General features: G+C 57.9%; 1 protein-coding gene across 2 annotated transcripts; it reads right to left on the bottom strand.

Annotated features, from left to right (window-relative positions):
- Window positions 1–7677: 7677 nt before the first annotated feature.
- TTYH1 (tweety family member 1) lies at window positions 7678–21258 on the bottom strand (the record flags this gene model as incomplete). 2 transcript variants are annotated; one of them, XM_084257887.1, is made up of 13 exons in its annotated part: window positions 20911–21258; window positions 17689–17867; window positions 15736–15847; window positions 14926–15146; window positions 13732–13827; window positions 12639–12711; window positions 12240–12315; window positions 11765–11820; window positions 11558–11650; window positions 11293–11385; window positions 8443–8585; window positions 8060–8140; window positions 7678–7943 (listed from the first exon to the last, which is right to left on the bottom strand). In XM_084257887.1, the coding sequence occupies exons 1-13, from the start codon at window positions 21034–21036 to the stop codon at window positions 7910–7912; spliced, it is 1383 nt and encodes a 460-aa protein (XP_084114013.1). In that variant the 5' UTR covers window positions 21037–21258. The 2 variants fall into 2 exon arrangements, with proteins under 2 accessions (XP_084114013.1, XP_084114014.1); XM_084257888.1 differs by lacking the exon at window positions 7678–7943 and adding an exon at window positions 8275–8320 and having other exon boundaries at window positions 8102–8140.
- Window positions 21259–27018: the final 5760 nt, after the last annotated feature.

The following is a 27018-nucleotide window of genomic DNA, read 5'->3' as shown; positions in this document are numbered from 1 at the left end:
ACTGCTTTTTCTGTCTAGTGAGAGAAGAATCTGTTAGAGACTGAAAAAAGAGTAGAAACAGGTCACCAAGTGGGGAAGAGAAGAGGGACTCATAAGCAGCCAGGCAGTAAGAGAGAGTCTGAGAAAGTCACTGAGGTACAGAATGTGAAAAGGATTCCCGGTGTGAAACAAAAGGGCTACGAGAGGAGGGGAAGACCTTGCCTCCTAAACACAGCTCTCTAGGTAGAAAATGAAGGCTCTTTCCAAGAGGGAGAGGATGTGAAACCTATGTGAGAAAGAGGGGATTTGAGGGAAACCCTGAGATGGTGGGGGGAGTGTGGGGAGTCCTCAGTCAAAGGGAAGGAGTCTAAAGAATTACTGAGGAAACCGAAAATAGGGACGCACTAATGAGCAAAGTCTGAGTGACCCCTGAAGGCTGTGAACACTGGAAAGCTTTCCACGGGGAAGCAGAAGAGAGAAAGAAACCTGAGCAGAATTCTGGAAGATACTTCGGGCATCAGGGAGAAGCTGAGGATGTCCACAGGAGAACCCCTGAAGGGAAGAAATGAGTCCTTAGACAGCTCTTAAGAGAATGAGTTCAAAAGACCTCGGAGGAGAAAGAAAACTCCTAAATGGATGGCTCCAAGAAGCTGCTAGGTTGGCAGAGAGGGGAGCAGCCGTCAGCCCGAGGCGTGGGAGAAAGCTTTGCGGCGACCTCAAGAGAACCAAGACTCTTTAGGAAGAGCAGGGTGGAGGTCAGGGAGAAAGCAGGACCGTGGAGGCAGGGCCCGACGGCCTAAACCTGAGGGTCGTGCGGCTCAAATGGGAGTCCCGCGGGAGAACCGAGTTCTACAAGTGAGGAGCCGACAACAGGGAGAAGCCCTAGAGGAGAAACCAAGTGGCATCAGGGGAAGGGAACGAGAAGGGAACAAGGGCTCCTGCGCTGGACGGCCGGGGAGCTCCGGCGCAGGAAGGAGACTGGGGAATAGGCCTGGGCAGGGGCCGGGGCGGAGACTGGAGCCGGGCGCGGAGCCCGGGAGGCGAGGGGCACCTGGCCGACACGCAGGCCCGGGAAGGCAGGAGACCGCCGGGCGGAAGAACCCGCCGATCCCGAGAGAGGCCCGGGAAAGAGCGCCCGGGCCGCGCCGCGCGTGCGCACCACTTCCCGGAGGAGCGAGAAATCCGGAAGACGAGGACCCGACGGGGGCAGCCCGTAGCCCCGGGCAACGCCGTGGAACCGCCCCGTCAATGGCAGGGTGTGCTTAGGGGCCTAGGAATTCCGAGGGGGGGGGTAGAAAAGGCCCACTGCGCAGGCGCGAGTGTAAGCGGCCGCGCGCCCCACCTCTGGTGCGCAGGCGCCGTGGGGCCCTGGCTGCGCCCCACCCTGTCGACGCTCGCGCTCGGCGGCCGTTGCTGCGACGGCCGCCGAGGCCTCGGGAGCCGCGAGGCCTAAAGCCGAAAGGAGACGCCGTCTCCGCCCGCCCGCCCGGCCGCCGCTCCCCACACTCACCTTGGCCGCTCGCCCCTGGGACTCGTCAGCAGCGGCCCAAGGCGCTAACGACGCGGCCGCGGGACTGCTCGCGACCCGGCAGGCTCCTGTCTTCCTAGGGCTGAGACGTCCGGACCGCAGCGTTCTGACGTCACACGGAGGCCGCGCCCCCCGCCCCCGGCGCTGCACAGCCAATGAACGCCGCGCTCGGTGCAGGAGCCCTCCCGCCTACGCAATGACGCCGGGTCGCATTAAGGCAAGCCGGAAGGCTGGGTGGGTACGGTGGCCCTGAGGGGACATGCGAGGCCGAATTGACAGGCCCTGTTTGGGCTGGGTCTGCAGGAGCCGTGGTTATTCTTAGGCCTAAGCTAGGGTGCGGAGTCCGTGCGGTATGTGGCCGCGCGGGGGCGGGAGCAGCCTCCACCGGGAAAGGGGGCCGCCCTAGGGAAGGCCCACCTGGCGGGAGGGAACGCATCTGCGGATCTCAGCGGGGACGCAAGGAGCTGGGGGGGCCGTGGAAGGAGCCAGGGGTTGTGCTGAACCCAAGTGGGGTGAGGCCTCAGAGGCTGCGATTAGCTGACCCTGAAAGGCCATTGATGCCCTGCCTGGGAATGGCGAGGCCTCTCTATACACGCGCCTTTCTTATCTTTGAGCCTTTCCAGCCTGTAGCCTGTTTCCCTCCGGGGGTCTAGTTCAGGGACGGGTCACTGGCATCATAGCCGGGCGATTTCCTTCCACTTTTCCATAATGAACTTTTCTGTTGATAATGATGTATTATTTTGTTACTGTTAGCATGGTTGGTATTTTTCCATCCTTTTTTTTTTTTTTTAAATTAAAATTTCTGTTCCAGAGCAGTGTTAGGTTTACCAAAAAGTTGCAGAGATAATATATTGTCCTGCATCCAGAGCCCCCCCCCCAATGCTGTCATCTCACAGACTGTGCTATAGTTGTGAAAATTAGGAAACCACATCAGCCCATATTTGTAACTAAACTCCAGACTTTATTTCAGTTTATCACCTTCCCCCCTGAAGTCTTGTTTCTGTGTCAGAGTCATAGCCATGGGCCCCCACTGTACTTAGGCATCCCTTCACCTTAAACTATATGTTTAAGACAGGTTTCTTGTAGCTAGCATATTGTCGGATCTTGTTTTTTTACCCAAGCATACAATCTCTGCCTTCTAAAGGGCGTGAGTAACTGTGCTTTCAATGTGATTAGAGGTATGGTGATGGTTAAACATACCTTCTTGTGATTTTCATTTACTTTGTCCCATCTTTGTTCCTCTCTTCCTGTCTTCTTTTGGTTTGAGCATTTTTAAAAAATATTTCTTTTAGAGAAGTTTCAGGTTCACAGCCAAATAGAAGGGAAAAGTACAAGATTTCCTACTTATCACTTTTCACACAGGCACAGTGTCCCCGACTATCAACATTGCTCGCCAGAGTGATACTTTTGTCACAACTAATGAACCTACATTGACATATCATTATCCCTCAATTCCACAGTTTACATTCAGGTACATTCTTGGTGGTGTACAATCAGTGGCCTTAACAAGTGTATAACAATACAAATCCACTGTTACAGTATCATACAGAGTATTGTCAGCACCAGAGTATTGTGCTCCACCTACTCACCCCTCCCACCCGTCTTTTTACTGGCCCCATCGTTTTGCCTTTTCCAGAATGTCATATATTTAGACTCACACAGTGTGTGGCTTTTTCTGATTGGTTTCTTTCACTTAGTCAAATGCATTTAAGTTTCCTCCATCTCTTCTCATGCCTCAATTGCTCATTTCAATGCTGAGTAATACTCCATTGTCTGAAGTGACCACAGTTTTATCCATTCACCTCCTGAAGGATAACTTGGTTGCCTCCAAGTTTTGAATAAAGCTCCTCTAAACATCTGTGTGCAGGTTTTTGTTGGACATAACCTTTCAACCCATGTGAGTAAATAATAAGAAGCATACTTGCTGATGGTTTGGTAGGAATGTGTTTAGTTTTTTTAAGAAACCAACAAACTGTCCTCCCATTTGGCTGTACCATTTGGTATTTCCAGCAGCCATGAAAATTCCTGTTGCTCCACATCTCTCCCAGCATTTGATGTTGTCAGTAGTGGGAACTTTGGCCATTCTCGGAGGTGTGTCATGGTGTCTCATTGTGATGTGCACTTCCTGATGACACACCATGTGGAGCATCTGCATATGCTTACTTGCCATCTCTAGCTTTGGTCAGGTGTCTGTTCAGCTCTTTTACTCATTTTTTAATTGGGTTGTTTTCTTATTGTTGAGTGTTGCATTCCATGTGTATTCATATTATAGTCCTTTGTCAAAAGTTTTTTCAAGTATTTTCTCCCATTCTGTGACTTGTCTTCTTATTCTCTTGACAGGTTTCGCAGAGCAGACATAATGGTCTCAATGAAACCCAGCTTATACATTTTTTTCATGTTTCCTGCCTTTGGTGTGGTATCTAAAACTTCATCACTAAACCCACGGTCATGTGGGTTTCCTCTTATGTTCTAGAAATTTCATAGCTTTGCATTTTATTTTTTTAAGATTTATTTTATTTATTTGTGCATATAAGAATTGGGGTATAGGCCAGAGGTGCGGGGCGGGGCAGGGGGTTGTGAGAGGATTCACCAGAGACAGACTGGGGAGCAGAACAGGTGGGTCTACTGAAATACACTGCTGAGGGGAGCAATGGGGAGACAGGTGAGGTCTGCTGCGCCTTGTGGGTCAGCTTCCTGGCCGGGAATCGAACACAGGCCACAGCGGCTGGTGAAAGCTTGATAGCACTGAGACTTTTAACTCCTGCACCACCAGGAAGGCCCAGTTTTGCATTTTAATTTAGGCGTGTCATCCATTTTGAGTTAACATTTTGTAAAGGGTATAAGCATTGTGTCTGATTCTTTTTTCTTTTTCTTTCTCTTTTTTTTTTTTTTTTTTGCAAGTGGACATCCAGAACCAAGGTTGTCCCAGCACTGTTTGTTCCAGAGGTTGGCGCTTTTGTTACAAAGCCATTCTCTCTCCTTTGTTGGCTCCATGGTACACATCTTGGGGCTATCACAGTCTACCTTCCACTGACTGATATTGTACCACTCCACGTACAATGTAAGAACACTACAACATTATTGCTCTGGAGAAATGTTGTTTCGCCACTCCCGAATTTATGTTACAACAGTGCCCCTAAATTGATGGTGTTTGGATGTGGGACCTTCGGGACAGAGTAGGTCAAGAGGGTAGAGCCCACATGAACGGATGAGTGGCCCCAGAGAGCTCCCCTGTGAGGGGAGGCACAGTGAGAAGGCACCATCTGTGGACCAAGAAACAGGCCCCATCAGACACCGACATTTCCAGTGCCTCCACATCTGTGAGGAATAAGTTTTCTGCTCTTTCTAAGCCACCCCGTCCTTGATGTTCTGTTACAGCAGCTCAAACTAACCAAGACAAATATATTTCTATTTCCCTTCTTCCAGCTTTTATGCTATGATCACTATTTTTTGTTAAAATACTCAATTATCTTCTAAAGAAATTTTAGAAATAACATGGGATTTACCATTCCAGGCCTTTCACTTCTCTGTGGTTGAAAACATGTCCATCCTGTATCTTTTTTCTTTCTGAAGTGCTTCCTTTAATGTACCCCCAAACGTGGATTCTTCCAGCTTCTCCTGTGTCTGGAAAAGTCTGTTTCATCTTCACTTTTGAAAGATACTTTTGCCGCATCTAGAATTCTATGTTCACCTTTTTCCCCCTTCACTGCTGTAAGGATGTTGCTTCACTGTCTTTCTCATCTGCATGGTCTCTGAGGAGAACTCTCATGTTTTCCTCATTTTTGTTCAATGTAAGGTTTTCTCTTGAGCCATTTGGCAGGGATGTGCTCTGGTCTGCTTCTTTTCACGGCGCTTGTGCTGGGGCATGGAGGGCCTCGGCTCCGTGCGTTTATAGTTTTCAACAAATTTCAAAATTTTCAAGTTATTGTTTCTTCAGGTATTTTTTACTGTCCCTTCTTTTCTTTCTCCTGAGGTCTCCTGTCACGCATATATTAGGCTGCTGGAAGTTATCCTGTAGCTCATTAATCGCTTCTCTTTTCTTACTCTTTCTTTTTCTCTTTTTTTTTGCATGTCTTCACGTTCAGGAATCTTTCTTCTTGTGATGTCAAATCTGCTGTTCATTCCATCCAGAGCATTTTTATTTTCAGACAAGGTAGTTTCTACAAGTCATATTTGGATTTTTTTACAACTTCCATCTTGCTCTGAGTGGGGGCCAGGTGTAATGACTGCTAGTGTTCTTACCTGCTAAATCTACCACCTGTATCAGTTTCAATGAATTGATTTTTTATCTTCATTCCTGCTTCTTCACATGCCTGACAATTCCCAATTGCATAATAGATGTTGCGAGTTTTACCTTGCTCTGTTGCTGGTTGTTCTGCATTCTACAAATGTCCTTGAGCTTTGTTCTAGGAGGCAGTTATGATTATTTGGGGAACTATCTTTTGGGGAACCCTTTTAGGTTCCACATCTAAGGTTTGTCAGTGGGAGCAGTGCAGCATGGGGCCTGATTATCCCCCATCACTGACGTGAGGCCCTTCTGAGCACCAGTGTCCCTAGGATGAGGTGGTTTTCCTGGCTCAGCTCAGGGAGCAGGTACTGGGCGAAGCCTGGTGTGAATATGTGTGCCAGTCACTGCTCCTGCCCAGCTGATCCTCTCCTGGCTTTGCCTACACCTGTGATCCAATGTGGCTTGCAGTGCCTACACTTACCACAACCTGCAGGGCCACAGAAGCAACCCTGCATGTCTCTGTGGGGGCATCTAAATCCCCTGCAGCAGGGAAGGATGCAGGATGACAGACCAGGCCCGCCAGGTGTTGCTGCCCTGAGGTTGCCAAGACTCTTGGTCCAGCAGCGCTGTCTGGACTTCGCAGCTGCAGAGGAGGAACAGGTTGCCGTCTGCAACACCTGCTGAGTAGAGGTGGGGTCATGGTCTAGCCGTCAGTGGTGGCCATCCTTGTCCATCCATCCAGGTGAGAGTAGCAGGGCCGGGCCCACCAGGGACTCACCTCACTGGCTCCTTAACTCTGCGCTGGCCACACCCCTGCTGTTGTCACTACCAGCTCGGTCCCTTTCTCCCCACCTTTCCCTACAATCCAGAACCTAGGCAGGGGCAAGGTGTTCCAGGCGTCCTGCCACCTGGCCTCTCTCTGAGGCCTGACTATACAGGTTTTGGTGATTGTCACAGCAAACAGCCTCCAACACCCATCCTTGTCCCCATCTGCTTTCCTTCTGTGATAAGGTTCCCAGAAGTAGGTCTTCGGCTCCAAAGGTCTCCACAGCTGGGTCTGATCCTGGGAGGAGAACTGGGGCCGCCAGGCTGCCTCCGCAGGTCCAGGGCAGCAAATGTGAGCCCCTGCCCTTCCAGGTTGGCAGGTGCCTTTCTCACTCTGGTCTCCCCATGCGGTCCGGGCGGGCGACACAGACCTGCTGTCTCCTGAAACTTCCAGTGGCAGTTCTGACACCATCTGTTCCCTGGCGTTTGGGATTTTCCTGTTGGGATGTTCACCTCACCTGCTTATCTCCAAGTCCTCTTGTTTCTTTCACTGAGGATTATGTGTTTATGTATAAAGAAGAACACACTTTTGCTGTATTTCATAAAACAAAAACAATTTTCCTCCAGACTATTGGTTTGCTTCTTGACTCGATGGTGTTTTTCTCATTGCAGTTTGTCCAGTAAGTCACCTTCCCGGTGTCAGTAGGCCTCGCCTAACCCTCCCCTTCCCGGCCAGGACGCACGATATAGATGCTCCCAATGTCTTGTGAAGAGCCTGGCCCTCGGTGGGTGCTCCCTCAGATCGTCCCGTCCGCGTGTGGGTGGGTGCGCTCCATGCAGAACCAGTCCCGTCAGCTGCGCCCCCGCCCAGACCGCCCGCTCCCCAGAAGCTGTCTCTGCCAGAGCCGTGCGCGCTGGGGACGGCGAGGCCGCCTGTTCTGCCCCAGGTGCGTCGGGACACCTGCGCTACTTTTAGACGTGGGGGAATGTTCCCTATTTTTTAAAAAGGAACAAGCCCTTTGGAACCACTGCAGAGCTGGACAGGGGCAGAAGCACCTGGTAGCCACGGGCTGAGGGAGGGGCCTCCCCAACCGGGCGGCCAGTTGGGGAGGGAGAAATGAGAAGGGCCCAGCTGCTTGTAAAATAAAGTCTTCCCTTTTATTTCAAATCACCCCATTCCCAGGTTAGTGCAGCAAGTTAAGAGCGCCCCAAGCTGCTGGGCAGAGTGTCGTGTCCCTTCGGGGTGGGACCTGGGGCTGGTGGCTGCCCCCTCCCTGCCAGGGACTGGCCCGCCCCCTCACCTTCTTCCCAGGGCTCAGACATGTTGAGGGGGCAGGACAGTGAGCAGTGGTTTGGGGTGTCCGTGGCCAGGGCTGCTGTTAGCAATGGTGGGCGCCCGTCAGGCAGGGTTAGTGGGGTCTTCTCCGGCAGCCAGGGAAGGAGCTGCAGGGAGAGAGGCAGAGACAGGTCCATGCGGTGGAGGCCATTGGCACCGGGACGGAGGCGGAGGTGGGAGGGTAGGGCTGGCTAGGGAACAGGGTGTCACTCTGGAGGCTCACCGGAGAGGGGGGGCCGCCGCCCGTCTGGCCTGGAGAAGGGGCTCAGATAGATGACTGCCACTGCACGAAGCGCTTGGATTCCTGCCCCAAAGGAGATGGGAGACAGATGATAAGGGCTTGGGCTCCTCAGACCCGGGGCCCAGGCCCCACCCTCCTCCCTCAGGCCCAGGGGTCCGGGCCCCCGGCCTCTCCCCTCACACCCAGGAGTCCAGTACCTGAGGGTTGAAAGGGTCATCATCGTCTGTGTCATCATAGTCGTCACTGGGGTGCGATGGGGAGGAGTGGCAGAGAAGCAGGATGGGGGATCCATCAGGAGGCTGACCCCCCCCAGCAGGGGCCTGAGGGCCCTCCCCGCCCCCGGCCCCTGGCCCCTCCCTCCTGACCTGGGTGGGAAGAGGGCCCAGGCCCGAGGCAGGCTGCAGAGGGCGGTGGCCAGGGCCCCAGCAGACAGGAGGGAGAAGAGCAGCAAGAAGAGCAGCCCCTCCAGAGCGTCCTCACACAGCCCCCGCAGGGCGGCGCCATAGTCCTGGGGAGGAGGGGGCCGTCAGCGGAGAGGCCCCCCCACGTGCACGCTGTGTGCCGACTGACTCAGACTCTTCCCCCAAGCCGTGCGATGCTGGGCTAGTCACCCAGCCTCTCTGCCTCAGTTTCTTCCCGGTGCTCAGCAGCGCCTGGCACAGAGCACGCGCTCAGCTGCAGCGGGTGCCGCAGCCACCATTCCATCACACCCGCAGCTGCGTTCCCGCTCTCGGCCGCTCCACCACCGAGTCCTCTGCCCCTGCGTGGCCTGTCTCCTGCAGGGCCCAGCCGCAGGCCGCTCCCCTGGGCCCCACGCACTCAAATGCCAAGAATGTGCCCTTCCCAGTGGTGACACCTTGCAAGGTCCCCACCCTTCTCCACTGTCCCCTGGGCAAAGCGCTGCCTGGAACTTTGACTACACACAGGGTGCCCTGAAAACTCAGCCTGTCCTCACTGTCACCCGGAGATGGCAGCGCTGTCATCGGCCGGCTGCTGGGCTATACCCACCTGGCAGGGCGGGCCAGGGCCTGCTCCAGGGGAACTGCAGTAGCCCAGCCCCGGCAGGTCATTTCAGGCCACAGAGGACCAGAAGGCTGGCCCAGGGCCCTGCCAGCAGAGAGGCAGCCCCAGGAGGGGGCCTTGCCCCCCTGAGGCCTCAGCATCAGCCGCCCTGAGGGGAGGGCCCACAGGCCCTGGGAGGTCAGGCGAGGTGCCACTTTAATCCGCGGGCAAGAAAATTGCTGGAGCATTTTGAGCAGAGGAGGAAAGACTTGATCAGATTGTGGTTTTAAAGGCTTGCTTGGCTATTGGCTATGTGGGGAAGGGAGGGGAGGCAGACCAGACAGGAGACAGGGCATGGGCTCTGGGGCCTTTGGGCAGGAGGGGTGGCGGGCAAGAACCAGGGTGGCCGTGGCGACGGTGAGCCCGGATAAGCTCAGAGGAAGGGCCGCGAGACTCGCTGGTGGAGTGGCTGTGGGTGGTGTGGGTAGAGCAGAAAGGATAGTCCTAGGTGCCTGGCGTGGGCCCCTGGTGTGGGGGTGCCCAGAACTGCCACTCAGATCAGGCACCTGCACATCATCCTTTTGCCCTCCAAAGCCCAGCGAGGCAGAGATCAGCTCCCACCCCCACTGACGCATTCTGCAGTGGTCCAGGGTGATGCCCAGGGAGGGCCAGGCGCTCACCCTGTCACAGCCAGGAAGGGGCAGAGCTGGGATCAGAGCCAGGGCTGTCAGGCTCCTTCCACCTCATCCCTGAAGCCCCTGTCCTGATTTTAATATGTGAGATCCTGAGGCCCAGATGGGGAAACTGAGGCCCAGGGTCACCTGGTGCGTCAGTGCAGGGTAGAGACTCTGACCCCTGCACCCCTTCTTTTCCCCCCTTCACAAAGCAGTCTCAGGAGCTCTGATCTGGCCCCGTGGGACCCGCACCAACCAGAAATGCGGGGGTCCTGTTTTGCCCTTGAGTTAAAGGGTTACCTTGGAGGAGGCCCACCTTCTGGCTCCTGTGCTCAGCTCATCTGAGTAGATTCTGTGCTGCCCCTACTCCACCCCCGCCACCCCCATTAAAGTGCCAGTTTCAGAAGCTTTGGGGGCAGTGGGGAAGGAGTCCTGGAAGGCATCAGAACCAGCAAGGCGCAGCTCAGATCCATGCCGGGTGGGTGGGGGAACAATGGATCTCTCTGGGTACAGTCATCAGATCAAACCCAGGCCAAGTTAGATTTGAATTTCAGACACCCGACAAATAAATTTCTCAGTAACAGCAGCTCCCCGGGAGGGCCTGGGACAAGCTGATTACGGTCCAATTATTTGTTTGCTGGACCTGGCAACCCTATTCAAGAGTCGAGGGCCCAAGATGGGGACCCTGAAAGGAGCTGGGCGTCCATGGCAGAACCAAGCCTGAGATGGCCCCCACCTGGGCGGATGGAGATACTCTGGAAGCAGGAGGGAGGAAACTGGGCGCCTTTCTGGCTGTGTGGACCGGGGAGGTGGAGAGTTTCCTGCCTCCTTCATGGGCTGGGGCGCCTTGGGTGCCCCAACTCTACCCCTCATGGTGCAGGTCAGCTAGCTGGGGTTGCAACAGTGGCGGTTTCTAGATAGGATGACTAAGGAGCCATCACAGGGGGTGGCTGGGGAGCTCCTCATGGGGAGACAGGTTCTCTCCAGCCCTCACAGCCGCCAGTCCAGCAGGCCTCCTCTTCCTCCCCTTGCAAGTGGAAGCGGGAGTCAGCCCGGGCAGGGCGCCCAGCAGGCACCTTCCTCCTGCGTGTCCGCCCACCCTTCCGCGCAAGACGATGCACTGACAGAACTTTGCAGGTATTGGGTCCCCAGCCCCGGTTTTGTAAGTGAGGAGGCTGAGGCGCGAGGCATTGGTGACTTGCCTGAGACTGGCACCCAGGCAGCCTTGCTCAGAGCCCACGAACTCCGCACAGCCTCGAGGACAGGGAGGAGGGGAGAGGAGGAGGAGGAGCACAGAGGAGCGGGAGGGAATGCAAAGGTGGAGGACTGGCGGGGGAAGAGGGACGTAAAGGGGCGTCAAGGGGGACTGCAGAGGACAGGGGCGGAGGGCTAGGCAGAGGTGGGCGCAGAAGAGCCAGACAACAGATAAAGCTACAGAGACAGGGAGATTCAAGGGGCAACGGGAGAGAGACTGGAAGGGGCCTGGGTGCAGGCAGAGGCTCCCCGTGAGAGACGAATCTGGGAGGGGGCAGGGGTCACCTTGTGCAGGCCGCGACAGTGCAGCAGGGCCACGAGCTGGTGGAAGTTTCCTTCGGTCACGTTCAGAGTCTCCTCCAAGGACAGCAGAGGCTTCTGCGTCGGCAGGGAGACATGATCCCACCCGCCCCACAGTCCATCCACCTGGGTGCTGCCCAGCCCTCAGCCCCCCCACAGCCTGGCGCCCCGCCCCTCCGTGCAGACCCCGCCCACGACGCCCAGACTCCCCCCTTGGATTGGGGATGTGCAGGAGGGTCCCAAGCCCCACCTGCGCATCCGGGAACTGGGGAACGGCTTCCCGCTCCAGGCCCTGCAGCTGCGAGTGGATGCCGGCCAGAGCTCGCTGGGACAGCGTCAGCCTCTGCGGGAAGACAAGGTGGGTGGACCCAGGGGTCGCAGTCCCATCTGCGGGCCTGGTGCCTGCAACACCCCCCAGAACCCGCCGCCTCCCCTCCCCCTTGCCCTCGGCTCTAACCTGTTGAAAGGGGTTGGACACGGCCTGGTTGCAGAGGAAATAATAGTTGAGAATGTCTGAAGCAGGAGGGAGGGAAAAGGGGAGGCCATGAGCCTGGGCCCCAGCCTCCAGGGGACGATGGGAGGGGAGCGGTGCCAGAGGCCCCTCCCCCACTCAGGACCCCTCAGTGGTGCCAGTGGCCTGGCCTTCGAAACCACCTGCCCAGCGCCTGCTCCCGCTGCTCCAGCAGGCACAGCATGCTGGTCTCCTAGCTTGCCGGGAAACCCGGTTCTGCTGCTCCCCACATTTTCTCACAAGTGGCCAAATCTTCCCAGCTGCCCCCTCTCCTGATCCCAGCGACAGCAACCCTCTTGCTTTCCCAGCCCACCAGCAGGATGCAGGGAGCTCCCAGGGCCTGGCTGATGCCTGCGCTCCCACCCCACCAGACAGGACAGAGCACAGAGGCCTCAGGGCCAGTACCAGTCCATGGGATCACCTGAGCCAAGCCCAGTCTCTTCCTGGGTCAGGTTCAGGACGTAGGTGTCTGGACTGGAGCAGAAGTCGCTGAGGCCCTGGTGTGGCAGAGGAGGGGGAGTCAGACCAAAAACTGCAAAGTTCCATGCTTCCTCAGAGCTCAGGGCCCAGCTCCCACCCAGTCCTGGGGAGCCAGGAGTCCACCCCCCAGCCCCTCTTCCCCCAGACCCGGGAGTCCAGGCCCAAGCCCGTCCTCCCACAGACCGCAAATTTCAGGATCCCAGTACCTCAGGACCTAGGCAACCAGCCCCAGCCTCAGAACCTGTGACCCTGGCCCCCAGGTTCCTCCTCTTAGGACCTAAGGTAGTGGAATGCCCAGATCTAGGAGTGGGGTGCCAGCCCTCATGGCCCCAGCACTCACCACAGCTGTGGCTGCCTCCAGGCCCATGGAGCCCCAGCTTAGCACAAGAACAAGGAGACTCATCACTGTCATCCTGTGGGGGTGCAGTGGGGTTGCAGGACTCTGGGTTACTGACTCTTCCCAGCTGTCTCCTCTCTTCCGCCCCAAACCCCAGCACAGCACCACCTCCATCCCCACCAACCTCTGGAGCCAGAAGATCAGGATTAGGGCAGAGAAGAGGGGACTGGGGGCCCATGATGGTTGTCATCAGGGTGACCATCTGGGCCCTGCCTGGGTGAGGGGAGGGGGCCTTGGGCTGGCAGGCCCAGACCTGGACCCCAGCCAGGCTCTGCCCCCAACCTTGATTTGGGATTGGGTGGGGGGCTGGTAACTGTGCTCCATTTATACAACTTTGGGCTTTGACTTGCAAGGATCTGGGCCCGTGTCCCCCAGAGCTTGGGCAGCCCCCCTTCTGCCTAGCAGACTCCTCTTCCCAAGAGTGGAGACAGCCTCTGGGCTGAAATAGCTTCCTGGCTTCTCTCTGGGGATGGGCTTTAGGGGAGTCAGCATGGGGGAGGGGTTCAGCAAGCAGGAAGGCATCCTGAGGGCCCCAGACTAAGCTGAGGGCCCCAGACAAAGCCATCTGGCTGTGCAGTCTCCCAGCCTAAAGGGGGCCCGTGGCGGGTGGGGCGGAGTGTGGAGTCATCGGTGGGCTCAGCATGGCCCCTCAGAAGCAGGAGGAGATGAGGCTGCGATGCACAGCCTCTCTGAGAACTGCCTCCCCGCTGGCACACAGGGAGAGGGAGCCTGCCTCTTCAGGACTGGTGGGGGACTCCATGAGTTACAGATTAGAAGCCCAGTGCGGAGAGAGCACTGGGCACCTAGAAGGAGCGGTCAGGGAGGAGGGTGGGCCTGCAATCCAGCCAGATCGAGCCCCGAAATAGTCACACAGCCACGGACTTGGCGGCCTGCTGCCTCCGGTCCCACATCTGCAGGACAGTCCCCTGGGGGCCCTCCTTCACCAAATGATTGAGGCAACTGAAGGGGCGCCCACAGCCCTCAGTAGATAGCCACAGTCATCCCCCTGCCCCTGGGGAGGGCCGCCCAGACTCACACGATCACCAGCCACTTGCTCTGCTTCGCCAGGCCCAGGAGCGTGAAGAGACAGACCAGCAGCTCCAGCAGCAGCAGGAGGACGTAGGCCAGCCACCTGTGGGGATGGGGGTTCAGGTGTGAAGCAAACCCCACCTTCGGTGCACAAATGGTGCCAGTATACCCCACACTCATGGCCACGTGCTGTCCAGGACTCAGGGCCACAGCCCAAGTCATCCGTGAAATGGGGGCCCTGGGTGGAGGCCCACGTCATGTTTGGAGCACAGAGAGGTCCCAGGGGCCCTGGGACCGCACCCAGCAGGACTATGCATGAGCGCTGGGACCTGGCCTCGGGGACCACAGCGCCCCCAGGCCCTGCAGAGCAGGAGGGCCATGCCCAGGCTCCAACCAGATGGATGACACAGGGGACGCCCTGAGGACACTGTGCTCCAGAAGAGCCTACCTGGGCTCCAAGCCAGCCCCCCACTTCCTCACTACTTGTAACTCAGTAACTTTGCCTCCTGTGCCTCAGTTTCCCCCCTGTGAGGCTGCTGAGGGGAGAAGGCTTCAAGTTCTTAGAAGAACGCAGGCACAGAACGAACTTGACTCAGCCAGAGTGTGAGTCGGCGCCTGGGAGGCTGGTGGCGCCTTAGCAAGCGGTGGCGTCACTCACTGACTAGAGCAGAGGGAGCGCCTGCGGCCACAGCACCACGCCTAGCACCTGCTTAGCGGGCCACAGAGGCCTGACCTGTGTGCCCAGCACAGCTGTGCAGGAGCTGGGCCACCACAGTGGCAAGGGGAGAGTCACCCCCGCCTTCACGCAGCCTCTGCTCTGACCCTGCAGGGCTGGCTGCCCGCCTCTCCCACTGCCAGCCCCGCGCTCCCTGGAGGCGGCCATGGGCTGAGTGAGCGCAGGGGTGGCTGAAGGGGTGAGTGAGTGAGCGTGTGAGCACCCGGTGCGAGGGTGGCCCAGAACCACTTGACCCCTCTCTAGACAGTCCATCTCTCAACCTTGTGACTGCCGGCAGGGGGGGATGGCCAGTCCTCTGCCGGGGAGCCACCTGGGGCAAGGTAGGGCATCCCTGATCTCCACCCACCCGACGCCTGTCACATACCCTTCCCCGGGGATGACATCCAAGCAAGGCCAGGCCCGGCCGCGTCCCTGGGGGTGCGGCCACCCAGGTGGGCCGCTCAGGGCAGAAGGGCAGCCACTCACCTATACTCCTCCACGAAGGACACATCTTCGGCCACTTGCGTGGGGCTCAGGGGCACGCCCCGCCAGAAGGCCAGCCCCTGGAGTTGCTGGGCCACGGTCTCCGCCTGCCGTCGAGCACCCCGGGCAGCCGCCACCAGCTCAGTGCGCTGCGCTAGCACCTCCTCCAGAGAAGTCAGCTCCGACCTCACGGCCTCGCCCAGTCTCTCCACCACCTCCGAAACCTGGACACAGGGGCCTGCGGTCAGCAGAGGCTGTGCTGGGGGAGCCAGGGGTTCAGACACAGGGTTGTGGGGTGCAGACGAGTGAGCTATGGTGGGTGTCTGAGATCTGGGGACTGGGGTTTCTGAGGATGGAGAAGAGATGGAGGAGGCTCTGCAGTCCATTTAGTGGGGGCTCTGTGGCTCCAGGCCAGGTAGAGTCTGGATGCCCGGCGTGACCTTGGCATCAGCTGTCCTGAGTCTGGGGTCTCGATTCTGAGCTCTGTTGTCCTGGGACTGTAACTGGACAAGAAATCTAAGGTCTGCGGTCAGGGGGTACTGACCACAGGGTCTGGAATCCTGGGGCTGGGGATTGAACCCCCCACCTGGGCTGACGTTCTAAGGTTGGAGCTGCAAGATTCTAACTTGCAGTCAAGATGGGCGCAGGTGTGTGGTCTGAGGTCTGCAGGTTTGAACCTGAAAGTCTGAGTCAAGGGGTCCCCAGTTTCAGGTCTGGGTTTTGACTCTGACTCAGGTCCCCTTCCCCCCAGAAGGCAGTGCGGGGGTCCAGTGTGGGCACGGGTCTGGGGTCTGGCCGGCGCTGGCCCCTCACCAGGTAGTCAATGGCGCTGAGCGTGTGGTTGGCATGCAGTAGGGCCGAGCTGAGCTGGGACACCCCATCACTGGTCTCGCTGTTGCCATAGAAACCGATGCCAATGCCCGCGCTGTGAAGGGGGGGAATCACAACCCTGGGACCCTGGGGGACGCCTCTCCCGCCTCCTCACACACCCCATCCGTCTCCTACCCCCATCCCATTGGTCCAGGCTGTCGTGGGAAAGAAACAGCTCCAGCCTGCCCCCCCTCCGTTGCCAAGGCAACAGGAAGGTCCCACTCCCCCGGCCAGGCACGTCATTGTGATGCTAATGGTGGGTGGAGTGGTGGCAGAGAGAAGGGGGCTCTGGAGTTAACTCGCGCCTCACCAAAGCGGAGTCCCAGTCGCGCCACCCCGGCATGGGAATTCCCAGCCCTAATGGCTGCAGGCCCCTCACTGGCCTCTCCTGCCACAGGCATCTCTAGCACCAGTCCCTTCAGAGCCAGGCATCCCCTCTCCTGCCTCTGGGGGGTCATGGGCATGCAGGCCCCCCGGCACCAAGACCAGGGGCACCCTGAGCCTGGAGCTTCCAGCCCTCCCCCGCCCCAGGACCCAGTGCCTGGCCAGCTGGGAGGACAGCAAGGGAATGTGGGACGAGGGACCAGCCCCCGCCCCTCCATGGCCAACACACAGAGCTCCATTGTGGGGCCTGAATACGGGCCCACCCCCCTTCTTCAGTGCCCCCCTCCATGTGTCCCTCCTTGGAGTGGCCAGGACCCAACCAGGGAGGAGGGAGGCCCACGCCTCCTTCCAGTTCCCAGCCCCCGGACGACTACGCAGGCTCCCACCCCAGCCCCGGCCCTGGGATCTGACACCCTGCCCGGCACCCCCGCCCCATTGTTCACAGCCCCACAAAGCTTCTCTTGTTCCCAGGCCCGGGGGACCAGCGGTGTCTCTCCCCCGCAGGGCCTTTGTCCACCCCCGCTTCCACCCTCACTAGGGGAGCCTGAAGAGGAAGCATCTTGGAGATGGGATACCCATCTCCCCCCTCATACACCCCCCAAATACACACACTGCTGCTCCCAGCACTGAGAGGTGGCAGAAACCAGCAGGGGTGGGGGTGGGGTACTTGCTTCCAGACAGCTCCCTCTAACCTGTGCGATAGGAGAGCAGAACATGCCTTGGCGGGGTTGTGGGGGACAAGCCCTGTGCCCAGAGCTGGCTCCTGATCAATGGCTGCCCTCAGATCTCGGTTCCTCTCTCCTAGGGGTGTCCCAGAAGGCCCCTGGGCCTTCTGGGCTTGTGGGTCTGGGTGAACGACTTGGACCTGTGGCCTTGAACAGTTGCCTTCTGTCCCGCTTGGCGCAGACCTCTGACAAGCCGAGTGACAGCCCCACTCCAGCAGTTACTGGAGGAGCTCCGGCCACCTGGGGTCTGGCCAGGGCAGGTGCTCTGGGACTGAAAACACACTTGGTGTCTGTCTCCCTGAGGGCGGGGCCTAGCCTGGCCAGTTCAGTAGCTCCTGGCACATAGTAGGTGTGCAGAAAAACGGTGTGTGAAGGAGTGAGTGGATGAGTGCTGTCACCAGTTTACACTGAGGCAGACAAAGGTGAGCCAGGCCCGGCCAGTCCTTGTCCAGTCTGACCGTCACGGGGGGCAGCCGGCACTATAATGCCCATTTAGAGGTGGAAACTGAGGCCACTGCATTACTCCTGGGGCCACACCCCTCATTGCTAGCAAGCCGCCAAACCCAGCAGCCTGGTCGCCTGCTCTTCACCAGGACCCTGTCTTGCCAGGGGCCAGCTGCCCTTTGGGTGAGAAGTTACTGCCCTTGCACCTCAGTTTCTCCAGCCCACAAGTAGGAACGGTTCTCTGGGCAGCGAGGCTGGAGTGGGGTTGCGGACACCTCCGGGAAGACCGCCAGAGCTGAGGAAACCCCGTCCCCGTGCCCCTCCCACCCCGGGGCCCCTTTACCAGCCGACGAGAAGGGCCGCGATGCAGCTCCAGGTGACACAGCCTCCCCCAGGTGGGGGGCTCTTGGCCCCAGGGGGCTCTGGGAGCCGGCAGCAGCAGAAGCGGATGAGGTAGACAGCGATGAAAATGAGGCTCAGGCCCAAGCCCAAGCCAGCCAAGGCCACCACCAGCAACAGGGCCTGGAAGGGGGGACCACAGCAGTCTCAGGGGGTCCCGGAGCTCCCTCTTCCCGTGGCTGGAGGTTCCGACCACGGGATTAGGGCAGACGGGGAAGGTGTCCCTCCCTAGGTGGGGGCCATCCTGTGCTATCCAGGTTTGTAGGGAAACACGAGGTGCCCAGCTCCACCCAAGCTGGCAGCTGGGATCCAGGACTTGGGCTGGGTGGCTGGAGGCGCTTCCAACAGGGAGGCCTGGTCTGCCTCCAGGGGCTGTGTGATCTTTGGCCAGGGCCCCTCTTTGAGCCTCAGTTCCCCCCCACACACACACCAGATGGTTGGAAAGGGCATCTTCCAGAACCTGGGGAGACCTGGGTTCCAGAACTATGGGGGGCTCAGAGGGTGGCAGGGGCAGGTTCTTGGCCACAGTGTGACAGGTTGGGGGTGGCGGCTTCCTAGTCCCTCCTCCCTGCCCACCCTCCCTGCTCACTGCTCTCTCCTCCCTGCTGGTGAGCTCCACACACCCACCCCATGCGAGTCTGTCACCCAGGCACTCATGGGGTGGGGGACGTGAGAGCATCCGTGACAGTGAGCGCACATGCGTGTATGTGTGTGTGCAAGGCTCCAAGAGGGAGACAGATAGAGAGAGTGAGGACCTGGGAGTGGGGTGAAGGAGAGGGAGACAGAGAGAGGAGAGACCGGCTGGGAGGACAGAGGTGGGAGAGAACGCCTGTCTGTGCAGGGAAGCCTTGCAGAGCAGAGTGGGATAAATATAAAGCAGGGTTTCAAGCAGCCCCGGGCAATGTCCTGTCTTGCTTCTCAGACGCCCCCGAGGCCGGGCCGGGGCTTACCTGGAGTCACACAGCACAGTAGAGGCAGCCCTGGGGACAGAATCAGACCCCTGGACTCACAAGGCTGTTTCCCCTAAGCCACAGTGTTTCAGCCTTTGTCCTTGCCATGAGGAATGTGTGAGTGTGACTGTGTGTGCCTGGGCGATGAGTGTGGTGTGTGATGCACACACTGTGGTCTGTCCGTGTTTCTAGCTGTGAGACTGGGTATCTCCGCTTTGTGAGTCCATCTGCTGGGTAAGGCCATGCAGGTGAGTGTGTGTCTTGGTCTGCAGGTGTGGGAGTGGCCTGTGGGCATTTGTGTTTCTGGGCATGGTTTCTTAAGTCTGCGAGTGGTCTCCGGTGGTGTATGTGTGAGTGAGAGAAAAAGAAAGCGTGTGAATGTGTGCCTGTGTGATGTGTGAGTGAGGGTGCATGCCTATGTGAATGTATAGGCGTGTGAGTGTGTTATGTGTGTGAGAATGTGTGGACATGAGTGTGTATATGTGAATGTGAGTGTGTGCATATATGCATGCATGTGCATGCTAGTATTTTCACGAGTATACATGTGTGAGGGTGTATACGTGAATGAGGACCTATATGGGCGTGTATGTATAGGTGAGTTGGTACATGTATGTTTATAGATGCAAGTGTGTATATGTGAGTATATGTGTGTGTCAGTGTGTGCGGGTGTGTGAACATGTGGGTGCATCTACATATGTGCATGTGATGTGTGTGTGCATGTGCATATGTTAGCGTGTCTCTGAGGGTGTGGGTGTCTGTGTGCATACGTGAATATGTGAGTGTGCATGCAAGTGTGTATATGGGTGAGTGTGCATGTGTTATGGGTGCATGTGTGGATCTCTGTGTGCCTGGTTCTGAGTTGGTGGACATGCATGTGTGGTGCATGTGTGGATATGTGTGTGTGATGAGTGTGTGGGGAGGTGTGTATGCATGTGTGTGAATACGTGTGTGCATGAGTCTGTGGACCTGTGTGAGAATGTGGGTGCCCTCCCCCTGTGGCCCACCCCTGGTCTCCCCGGGGCAGTGCCCCTCCTGGGAGGAGCGCGAACACTGGGGGCAGCGTGAGCTCCCCAGCGCCGGCCCTGACCCTGTGCCAGGACCCCACTCCTGGCTGTGCGGCCCCGCGTGGGAAGGTCTCCCTGCGGGCGCGGGCGCGGGCGCGGGCATGCGTCCCAGGCGCTGGGGGTGTGATTGTGTAACCCTGGCTGTGGGTGAGGGGATGCGGCCGCTGGTGGTGGGGAGAGGGCAGCGCGGAGCAGGCGGGGAGGAGCTGCCCAGGCTGGCACAGCCGTGACCCAAATAGCTCAGCACACTGCACACAGCCCATCTCCGCCTCGCTGGGACCCCCCAACTCTCCAGCCCCAGGCCCCGGACTCCGGGGCAGCCTAGACAGACCCACAGGGAGCCCGGCCCCTCCCCGGCCCCCGGGCCCCAGCGCGCCCCCCGCCCGCCCCCGCCGGCCAAGCCTTTCTCCTCTCTAGTCTCAAAGTCAAGGGCCGAATCAAAGTGGGTCAGGGGACGGCTCTGCCCCCCCCCCCCGGAGCTGAGCCAGCTGGGGCCCCTTCCCCCGGGGCTCCGGGCTCTGCTCGGCTCCCACGCCGGCCCCACCCTCGGGACGCGCCGGCGCCCCTGCCCCCCACGCTCCCTCCGCGCCCCGGGGCCGCCGTCCTGGGACGGGCTGCAGAGCCGCCTCCTCCCGCGCCTCCGGCGCGCCCCCAGCGCGGCCCTGCGCCCCGAACCCCTTCTCCATTTCAGTCTCAGCCGAGTCCCCAAGCCCGCGCGCCCGCGCTCCCCACCCGCCACGACCAGGCGCTCGCCCCCCGCCCCGCCCCGCCCCGACCCGCCCCGACCCGACCCGGCCCGCCGCGGCACCGGAGCAGGTGCGCGAGCGGAGGGAGGGGCGGCCGCGGACCGGGTGGCCGAGCCCCGCGGCGCCCCGACACGCGAACCCTGGGGGCGCCCCTCCCTCTCTGGGACCCCGGGTCCAGGCCCCGACCCCCCGCGAAGGAGCTAGGGGTCTGGTCCCCCAGAGCTCGTCCCGGGGGAACCTCCAGGTCCGGACCGCACACTCCTGCTCCTGCAGAGACCCCAGAGTCCGGCCCGGTCCTCGCCCCCGGAGCACGGACATCCCCCCGCAGCCCCTGCTCCGCCGACCCAGAGGCTCTGCCCCCCGCGCCCCGGCCCCGGCCCCGGCCCCGGCCCCGGCCCGCTCCCACCTGCTGGTACTCCTGCTCCCGGGGCGCGAAGCCGCTGGGCACCGGGCGGAGCTGGAAGTCGGCTCGGGGCAGCTGGTGGAGGAGATGCACCCACGCCGAGGGGCGGTAGCCCGGGGGCGCCCCCATGGCCCCCGGGGAGGGCGCAGCGGGGCCGACGCCGGGGCTGCGGGAGCCTCGGGAGCCGAGCGGGGCGCGGGCGGAGCGGGGTCTGGCCGGGCTCGGGGGAGCGGCGCGGGGGGAGGGCGCGGGTGGGGGGCGGAGATTGGGGAGAGCGGGCCGCGCGGGCCGGCGGGCACGACACTGCCCCTGGCGGCTGCGGGGGGCACTGCGCCCCTGGGCCGCCCACCGGCCTCGCGGGCGGCGCCCACCTGCCCGCGCAGGTGCCGCGGCCGTCCCAGGGCGGCACCGGGAGAGCGCGGCAGGCCAGAGACGACGAGAAAACCACCCTTCCTTGCCCATACGAGGCCGCGCGCGCAGGGCGATCACCCACGGCGTCAGGTTCCCTTTACATTTAGGAAGAACCTTCAGGTCCGTGCCAAGGTCGCCAGCATTTGCTCAGCATTGTACAAAAAAGGCAGTTGCATCAAAAAAAAATTTTCCTCCCGTGTGTGTGCTCTCACCTGTAAAGGACGCCACCATCTGGTAAGAGCCCTCCCCAGCTTTGAGAAGGACAACCCCCAGAAGGCCCCAAACCTTCCCTCATAAATACCCCATCCCAGGGGGTACACCGGAGCCCAGGTGTAAGGACCCCTCACACCTGCAGGAGGACTCCTCCTGCCAAAGAACAGTCTCGCTTATCCACGCAACGACTCCTCCTGCCTTTCTTGGGATGCCTGCCGCGTGTTGAAGAGCCTCTCCAAACTGACCGAGGAGGGGGTGACTTCCAGGAATATAAGAATGCCTCTGCCCCTTGCCATTTTACCGTTTACTAGTATTTTCACAGTCACGACCTACATCCATCCACGGGAGCCCACTGCGGCCACGCCGTCACTCTCGGAGGGGATCTGGCCACTTGGCAGCACCCCCCAGGCAGTCCCTGTTGGAACTAAAACTAAGAACCCTGGGAATCTAGCCTGGGGTCTCCCATCCCTGTGAATCAGGACTAGATTCTTCACCCAGGGTGCCCACACCTGGTGTCTCCCGGGGGGTGGGGGTGAGACTAGCCGGGTGGGGAGAAGAAAGGGGAGGTGAGTGTTACACCTACTTCATCCCAACACTCTGCCCGAGACTGGAGAGAAAGGGCTGCGGGAGTTGCCAGAGAGGACAATAAAGACGGTGGGGGGGTGAGGATGAGGATGGTGGTGGTGAGGACGGTGATGAGGACAGTGAGGATAATGAAGACGGTGATGATAATGAGGTGACGGTGGCGAGCAGGGATGGTGGTGATGACGAGGAGGAAATTGCTGGCACCGGTGGCGGTGACGGTGGACCCAGGAAGAGTAGGGCAAGACTCATCGTCCCCGCCCTGGGTCTCCTGCAGGCCACCTCCGGTTCTTGCTGAGTCATGTCCCACCAACCCCAACCAGCTGGCTCCATGGCCTGGAAGATCCCCGGATGAGCCTCTGTGAGTCGCGCTGAGTTACCCTGGCCCAGTGATTTCCTTTGATGGGGTCTCTGATCCCCTCTTTGTAAAATGAGGGGGAAAGGGATGAGATTAGGTTGCCCAAAGACCTGGACTGGACAATCTCCTATGTCATGTCCACAACCAGTGTTTGCTCCACAAGCTGAATTTGCTAAAGGGGAGAAGGTTCCAATGTCATGGTGTGTGTGGCTGGACATGTATATGTGGGTGGGGGCATCTTAGCGACTCATGACTCTGTAATCAAGAATACCTGGCGGTTGTCTCTTGCCTATGGGATCAAGTCTGACCTTTCATGCCTCCCACCAGACTGCTGTGAACCCTTGCATTGATAGTACTTGAGGGCAGTGGGTTTCTAAAGTGTGGCCCTGAGGCCCATAGCTGCATCTGCCGCGGTGATCCGGAACAGGCACACCCATGGGCACCACGTAGGGAGTTTCATGAGCCAAAGCGGGTTTCCACTGTGGGTGGTGCTCACAGACATTCTCTACTCCGCATTTATTCATTTCTTACATAAAATCCTGGTCACAGCCTCCGACATTGTTCACACCTGGCTGATGGTTCTTGACCTGCAATTTGAAAAACACTAATCTCAAGTTCCAGAGATCAGTTGGGGTTGGTGGCAGAACTGGAAGTAAGTTCTATTAACTTCCAGGAGGAGTTCAACACACTCTGTTTCTGCACCACCCTGCGCATGGGTACAGGCGCACACGCGCGTGCATGTACTCACACACATACGCAGTCATGCATGCACACAACTCCCTTTCACTTCCCCAAGAGCAGCATTAGGATGAACTGAATCTTCCTCTTTCTCTGCTCTTCACTTTGCCCCTTTCTCTTGTGTCCATCTCCCTGTCTCTCTCTCATATGATTTGGGTCCCAGAAGGTTTACTTTCTCGCCTCTTTAGAGAACAGCTTTCACCTGTATCAGTCAAACCCAGGGCCTCCTGCGATGGATGGCAGATTTGAGCTGTGCCTGCTAGAAATGTGGTCTCTTTGACCTTCTCCTGCCCTTGTGCCCTGGGTCTGTTTCTCCTGGGGAAGACAGGTGGTTATTCTCCAGGGGACCTTGAGCATTGAGCATTTCTAGGTTTTTCGGCTGATGCCACTGCAACACCATCTTAAGCCCCATAGGTGTTCATTCAGGGTTTGGATGTAGGAGAATCTCTGGGCAGGGAGGGGCGGCAGTAAGGGGTGCTCTGAACACATGGTGTTGCTACTTATTTTCAGCCAATGCTTGCCATATGGGAAGAGGGACATAGCATCGCCAGATGTTCCGAATTGCCAAGAGAAGACAGAAATATGGATATTTTTAAAAGCAAAATCCTTCAGCTTTTAAATGTTAAAACTAATTCAAATATATAAAAAAAAAATACTGTGTGGGCCAAATAAATCCCATCCGTGGGCTGGAGCTGGCAGGTTTGGAAGTTCTGGTAGAGCCAGACGCTGAGCAGCCCTAGCATGGAAGGGGCAAGCAGAGGAATAGGGGCCCACAGTTAGGCAGAGAAGGAGCAGCCAGACAGGCAAGAGGAAAGCAATGCCTCCTCCTCCAGGAAGCCCTCTGGACCCACTCCTCTTGATAGAAGACAAGGGCAGGTCCTGGCTGGAGGGCTTGGCCTGTGCCCCTACCCGCTCCAGGACTTAACCATTGGGCCACTCAGCAGTTTAAGGAGACTTTTGTGAATATATATTGTATGAGTCCCTTTAGATGATGTTCTGGAATAGACGAGTTCATAGTTGGTGGTGGTAAAAACAATCAGAATGGTGGTTATGGCTGGCGGGGGAGGGGGCAGGCCTGACTGGGAAGGGAGCTGAGGGGATTTGGGGGGGAATAGCATTGTTGTGTGTTTTGATGAGTTTGGGTTGTACAGGGGTTCACACTGGTGCACACTTAAGACTTGCGTATTTCCTATTCGCAGCAACAAGAACAGGGGAGCAACCAAAGGCCCACCGAGAGAGGACTGGGCCAGGAAGACGTGTTCTCCGCGCACAAAGGAGTACGTTCAGCCACAATGAAAGACAAAACACTGCTATTTGTGGTAACACGGTGGGAGGTGGAGGCTCTTATTTGTAGTAAAGCAAGTCAGAATGACAGGGACAAATGTTGGACATTTGCATAGCAGACAATTTGACAAAGTACAATAAAAACTAGTGGACATGAATAGATGAAGTGAGGCTTCTGAGGCTGAGGAGGGCAGGAGGGAAGAGACGAGAAGATGTCAGGGAGTAATAAAAGGGACCTGCAATTTCTTAAGTTTGACAAACTGCTGTGAAGATTGTCACTGAAACAAATACAGTATTTTATGGAAAAAATTGTTAAAGTGGGAAATTTTATTATGTGCCTTTTACCACAATACAAAATACACAAAAAGCGTAAAAGACAAATCTGTTTAAAAAACAGATTTGTGCATATCACTGCAAGTTTTACCTCAGAATAAAAATAAGAAGGCCAGCGAATGATTTGAATGCTTAAGTATCGAGGGGAAGTAGTGATGTCTGGGTTGTTTCTTTTTTTTTGAAATGGAAAAAAGAAAAGAAGGTGGATCAAAAAATTTTGAGGACTATTTTTGATATGTAATAAAGTGAAATACTACTGGCAGAGTGCACGGTGGGTGTCTAGGTGTTGACGGTAAGGTTATTTTTCTGTCTTTATTGAGATGTAGTTGATGCGCCACCGGCGTGAGCCTGAGGTGTACATGTAAGGATTGGTTCTGTGTTTAGTGCAAAATGATGTCCCACGTCGGTTGCTTCACAGAGTCACATCAACCAAGACGATGAGGAGCCCAGCCCACCTGTCCTTGACCAGGTTGGCTTCTCACTCGTTGCCGTGGGAGAAAGAGCTCGTCATGGGGTCCGAGGTGATGCCCTGAGTACCAGGGGCTATAAGCGCCCTGATTAGAGATCACATACACACGGTGCCCCCGAACACATGTCATACAGGCATAGTACCCCTGATTACATGTTCTATGTGCCTGGTGCCCCCCAATTTTATATACTATATGCTTGGTGTCCCCTATTATATGCAGTACACACCGTGTCCCCCAAATCTTGATGAGGTTCTCCACTCTAGCACCTTGGATGTAACAATGTGGAGAAAGAATCTTTAAAGAGGTGGTTAAGTTCCAGTGAGATCACTAGGGCGGGCCCCCTTGGATAGACCCGGTGTCTGGTGTCGCTAAGAAGAGATGGGGACCGCACAGCAGGGAGACCACATGAGGACACCAGGTGAGCGAGGGAAGGGCTTGGATCTGCACACGAGTTACAGTGTGTGTATTCTTCACGCCACCATTCTCTGCACCAACCACTTAGACTGAATCACGACTGTGGAGACAGCACCTGATCAGCCGGGTTAACGGCTCAGCCCGCTAATATGCCCCTGTGCCCCTTCAGACACCAATTGTGAGTCCAGATTGTCACCTGTGCTCTGGCCGGCTGCAGATCAGAGGTTCCCAGGAACCCAACTCAGGTTGCGTCTAGAGCGGCTGGCAGGACTCAGGGAAACATTTCACTCACTGAATCACCAGTTTCTTGAAAGGGAATAACTGGGCCAGAGATGAAAGAGATGTCTGGGGCGGAGTAGAAGCACAGGGCCTGGAGCTTCCGGCCAGTCCAAGCACACCCTCCAGAACCCTTTTTCTGGGTTTTTATGGTGGCCTCATTCTGTGAGCAGGAGGGGTTAACTCAGTGAACACTGGGATCCCCGTTCAACCCCCAGTCCTCTCCTCCCCCTGAAAGTCAGGGAGGGGGGCTGGAAGTTCTAATCCTGGAGTCACAGCTCCACTGCAGCGAGCCCCAGGGAGGGGCGCTTCTGAGAGTCCCCTCATTAACACAACAAGACACGCTCTCAGCTCCCAGGAAATTCCCAGGGATTTGGAGCTTTGAGCTACAAGTGCGGAAAAACAAATCCTTCTTTCTTGTGCACGAATCCAAAACCATGGGCACCATAGACTAGCCCCACAGCAAGGCCACAGAAGGAGGCCACCCCGTGACACCCCCCACCCCGATCTTGGACTTCCCGCCCCAGGACCCAACACAGAACATTTCTGTCCCTCCAGCCCCTTCTCTTCCGTGGTGCGTGGCTGAGGCAGCCAGGCCAGCCCACGCGGTGGGTACCAGATGCTCTGCCAGGACTCGGATTTTCTCGGTCATTTTGAGTGGGAACCAAGGGAGAGAGTGTGTTGTGGGGCAGGGCGGTGCTGATGTCCGCACGTCCAGAATCTCATCTGCTGGAGGGCGGAGGATGGAGAGGAGCAGGGTGAGGCTGCACTTGAAAAGGAGCTGTGACAGGAGTTGCTTGGGGCTTGGGTGTTGGCACGTGATGCCGATGGAGGGGGTGCTGAGAGACCGTCCCCTCGGCTCTTCTTTTCCCACTCAGAAACAACCAGCCCCTCTGCCGCCCCAGCACCTACGTGGGCTCCTCTCTGCACCCTCTAGCCTCAGCTGCAGGACGGCTAGGGGAGCTGCACTGAGATGGTGGGGATCCTTCCGGGCTTGGAGGGACGATCCCCGCCTTGTGACCCTGTTCTGTC

Source organism: Talpa europaea (genome assembly GCF_964194135.1).
Source record: "Talpa europaea genome assembly, chromosome: 16".
Classification (NCBI taxonomy): Eukaryota; Metazoa; Chordata; class Mammalia; order Eulipotyphla; family Talpidae; genus Talpa; species Talpa europaea.
The sequence above is the reverse complement of the archived record's forward strand: the minus strand, read 5'-3'. Positions and strand labels throughout refer to the sequence as shown.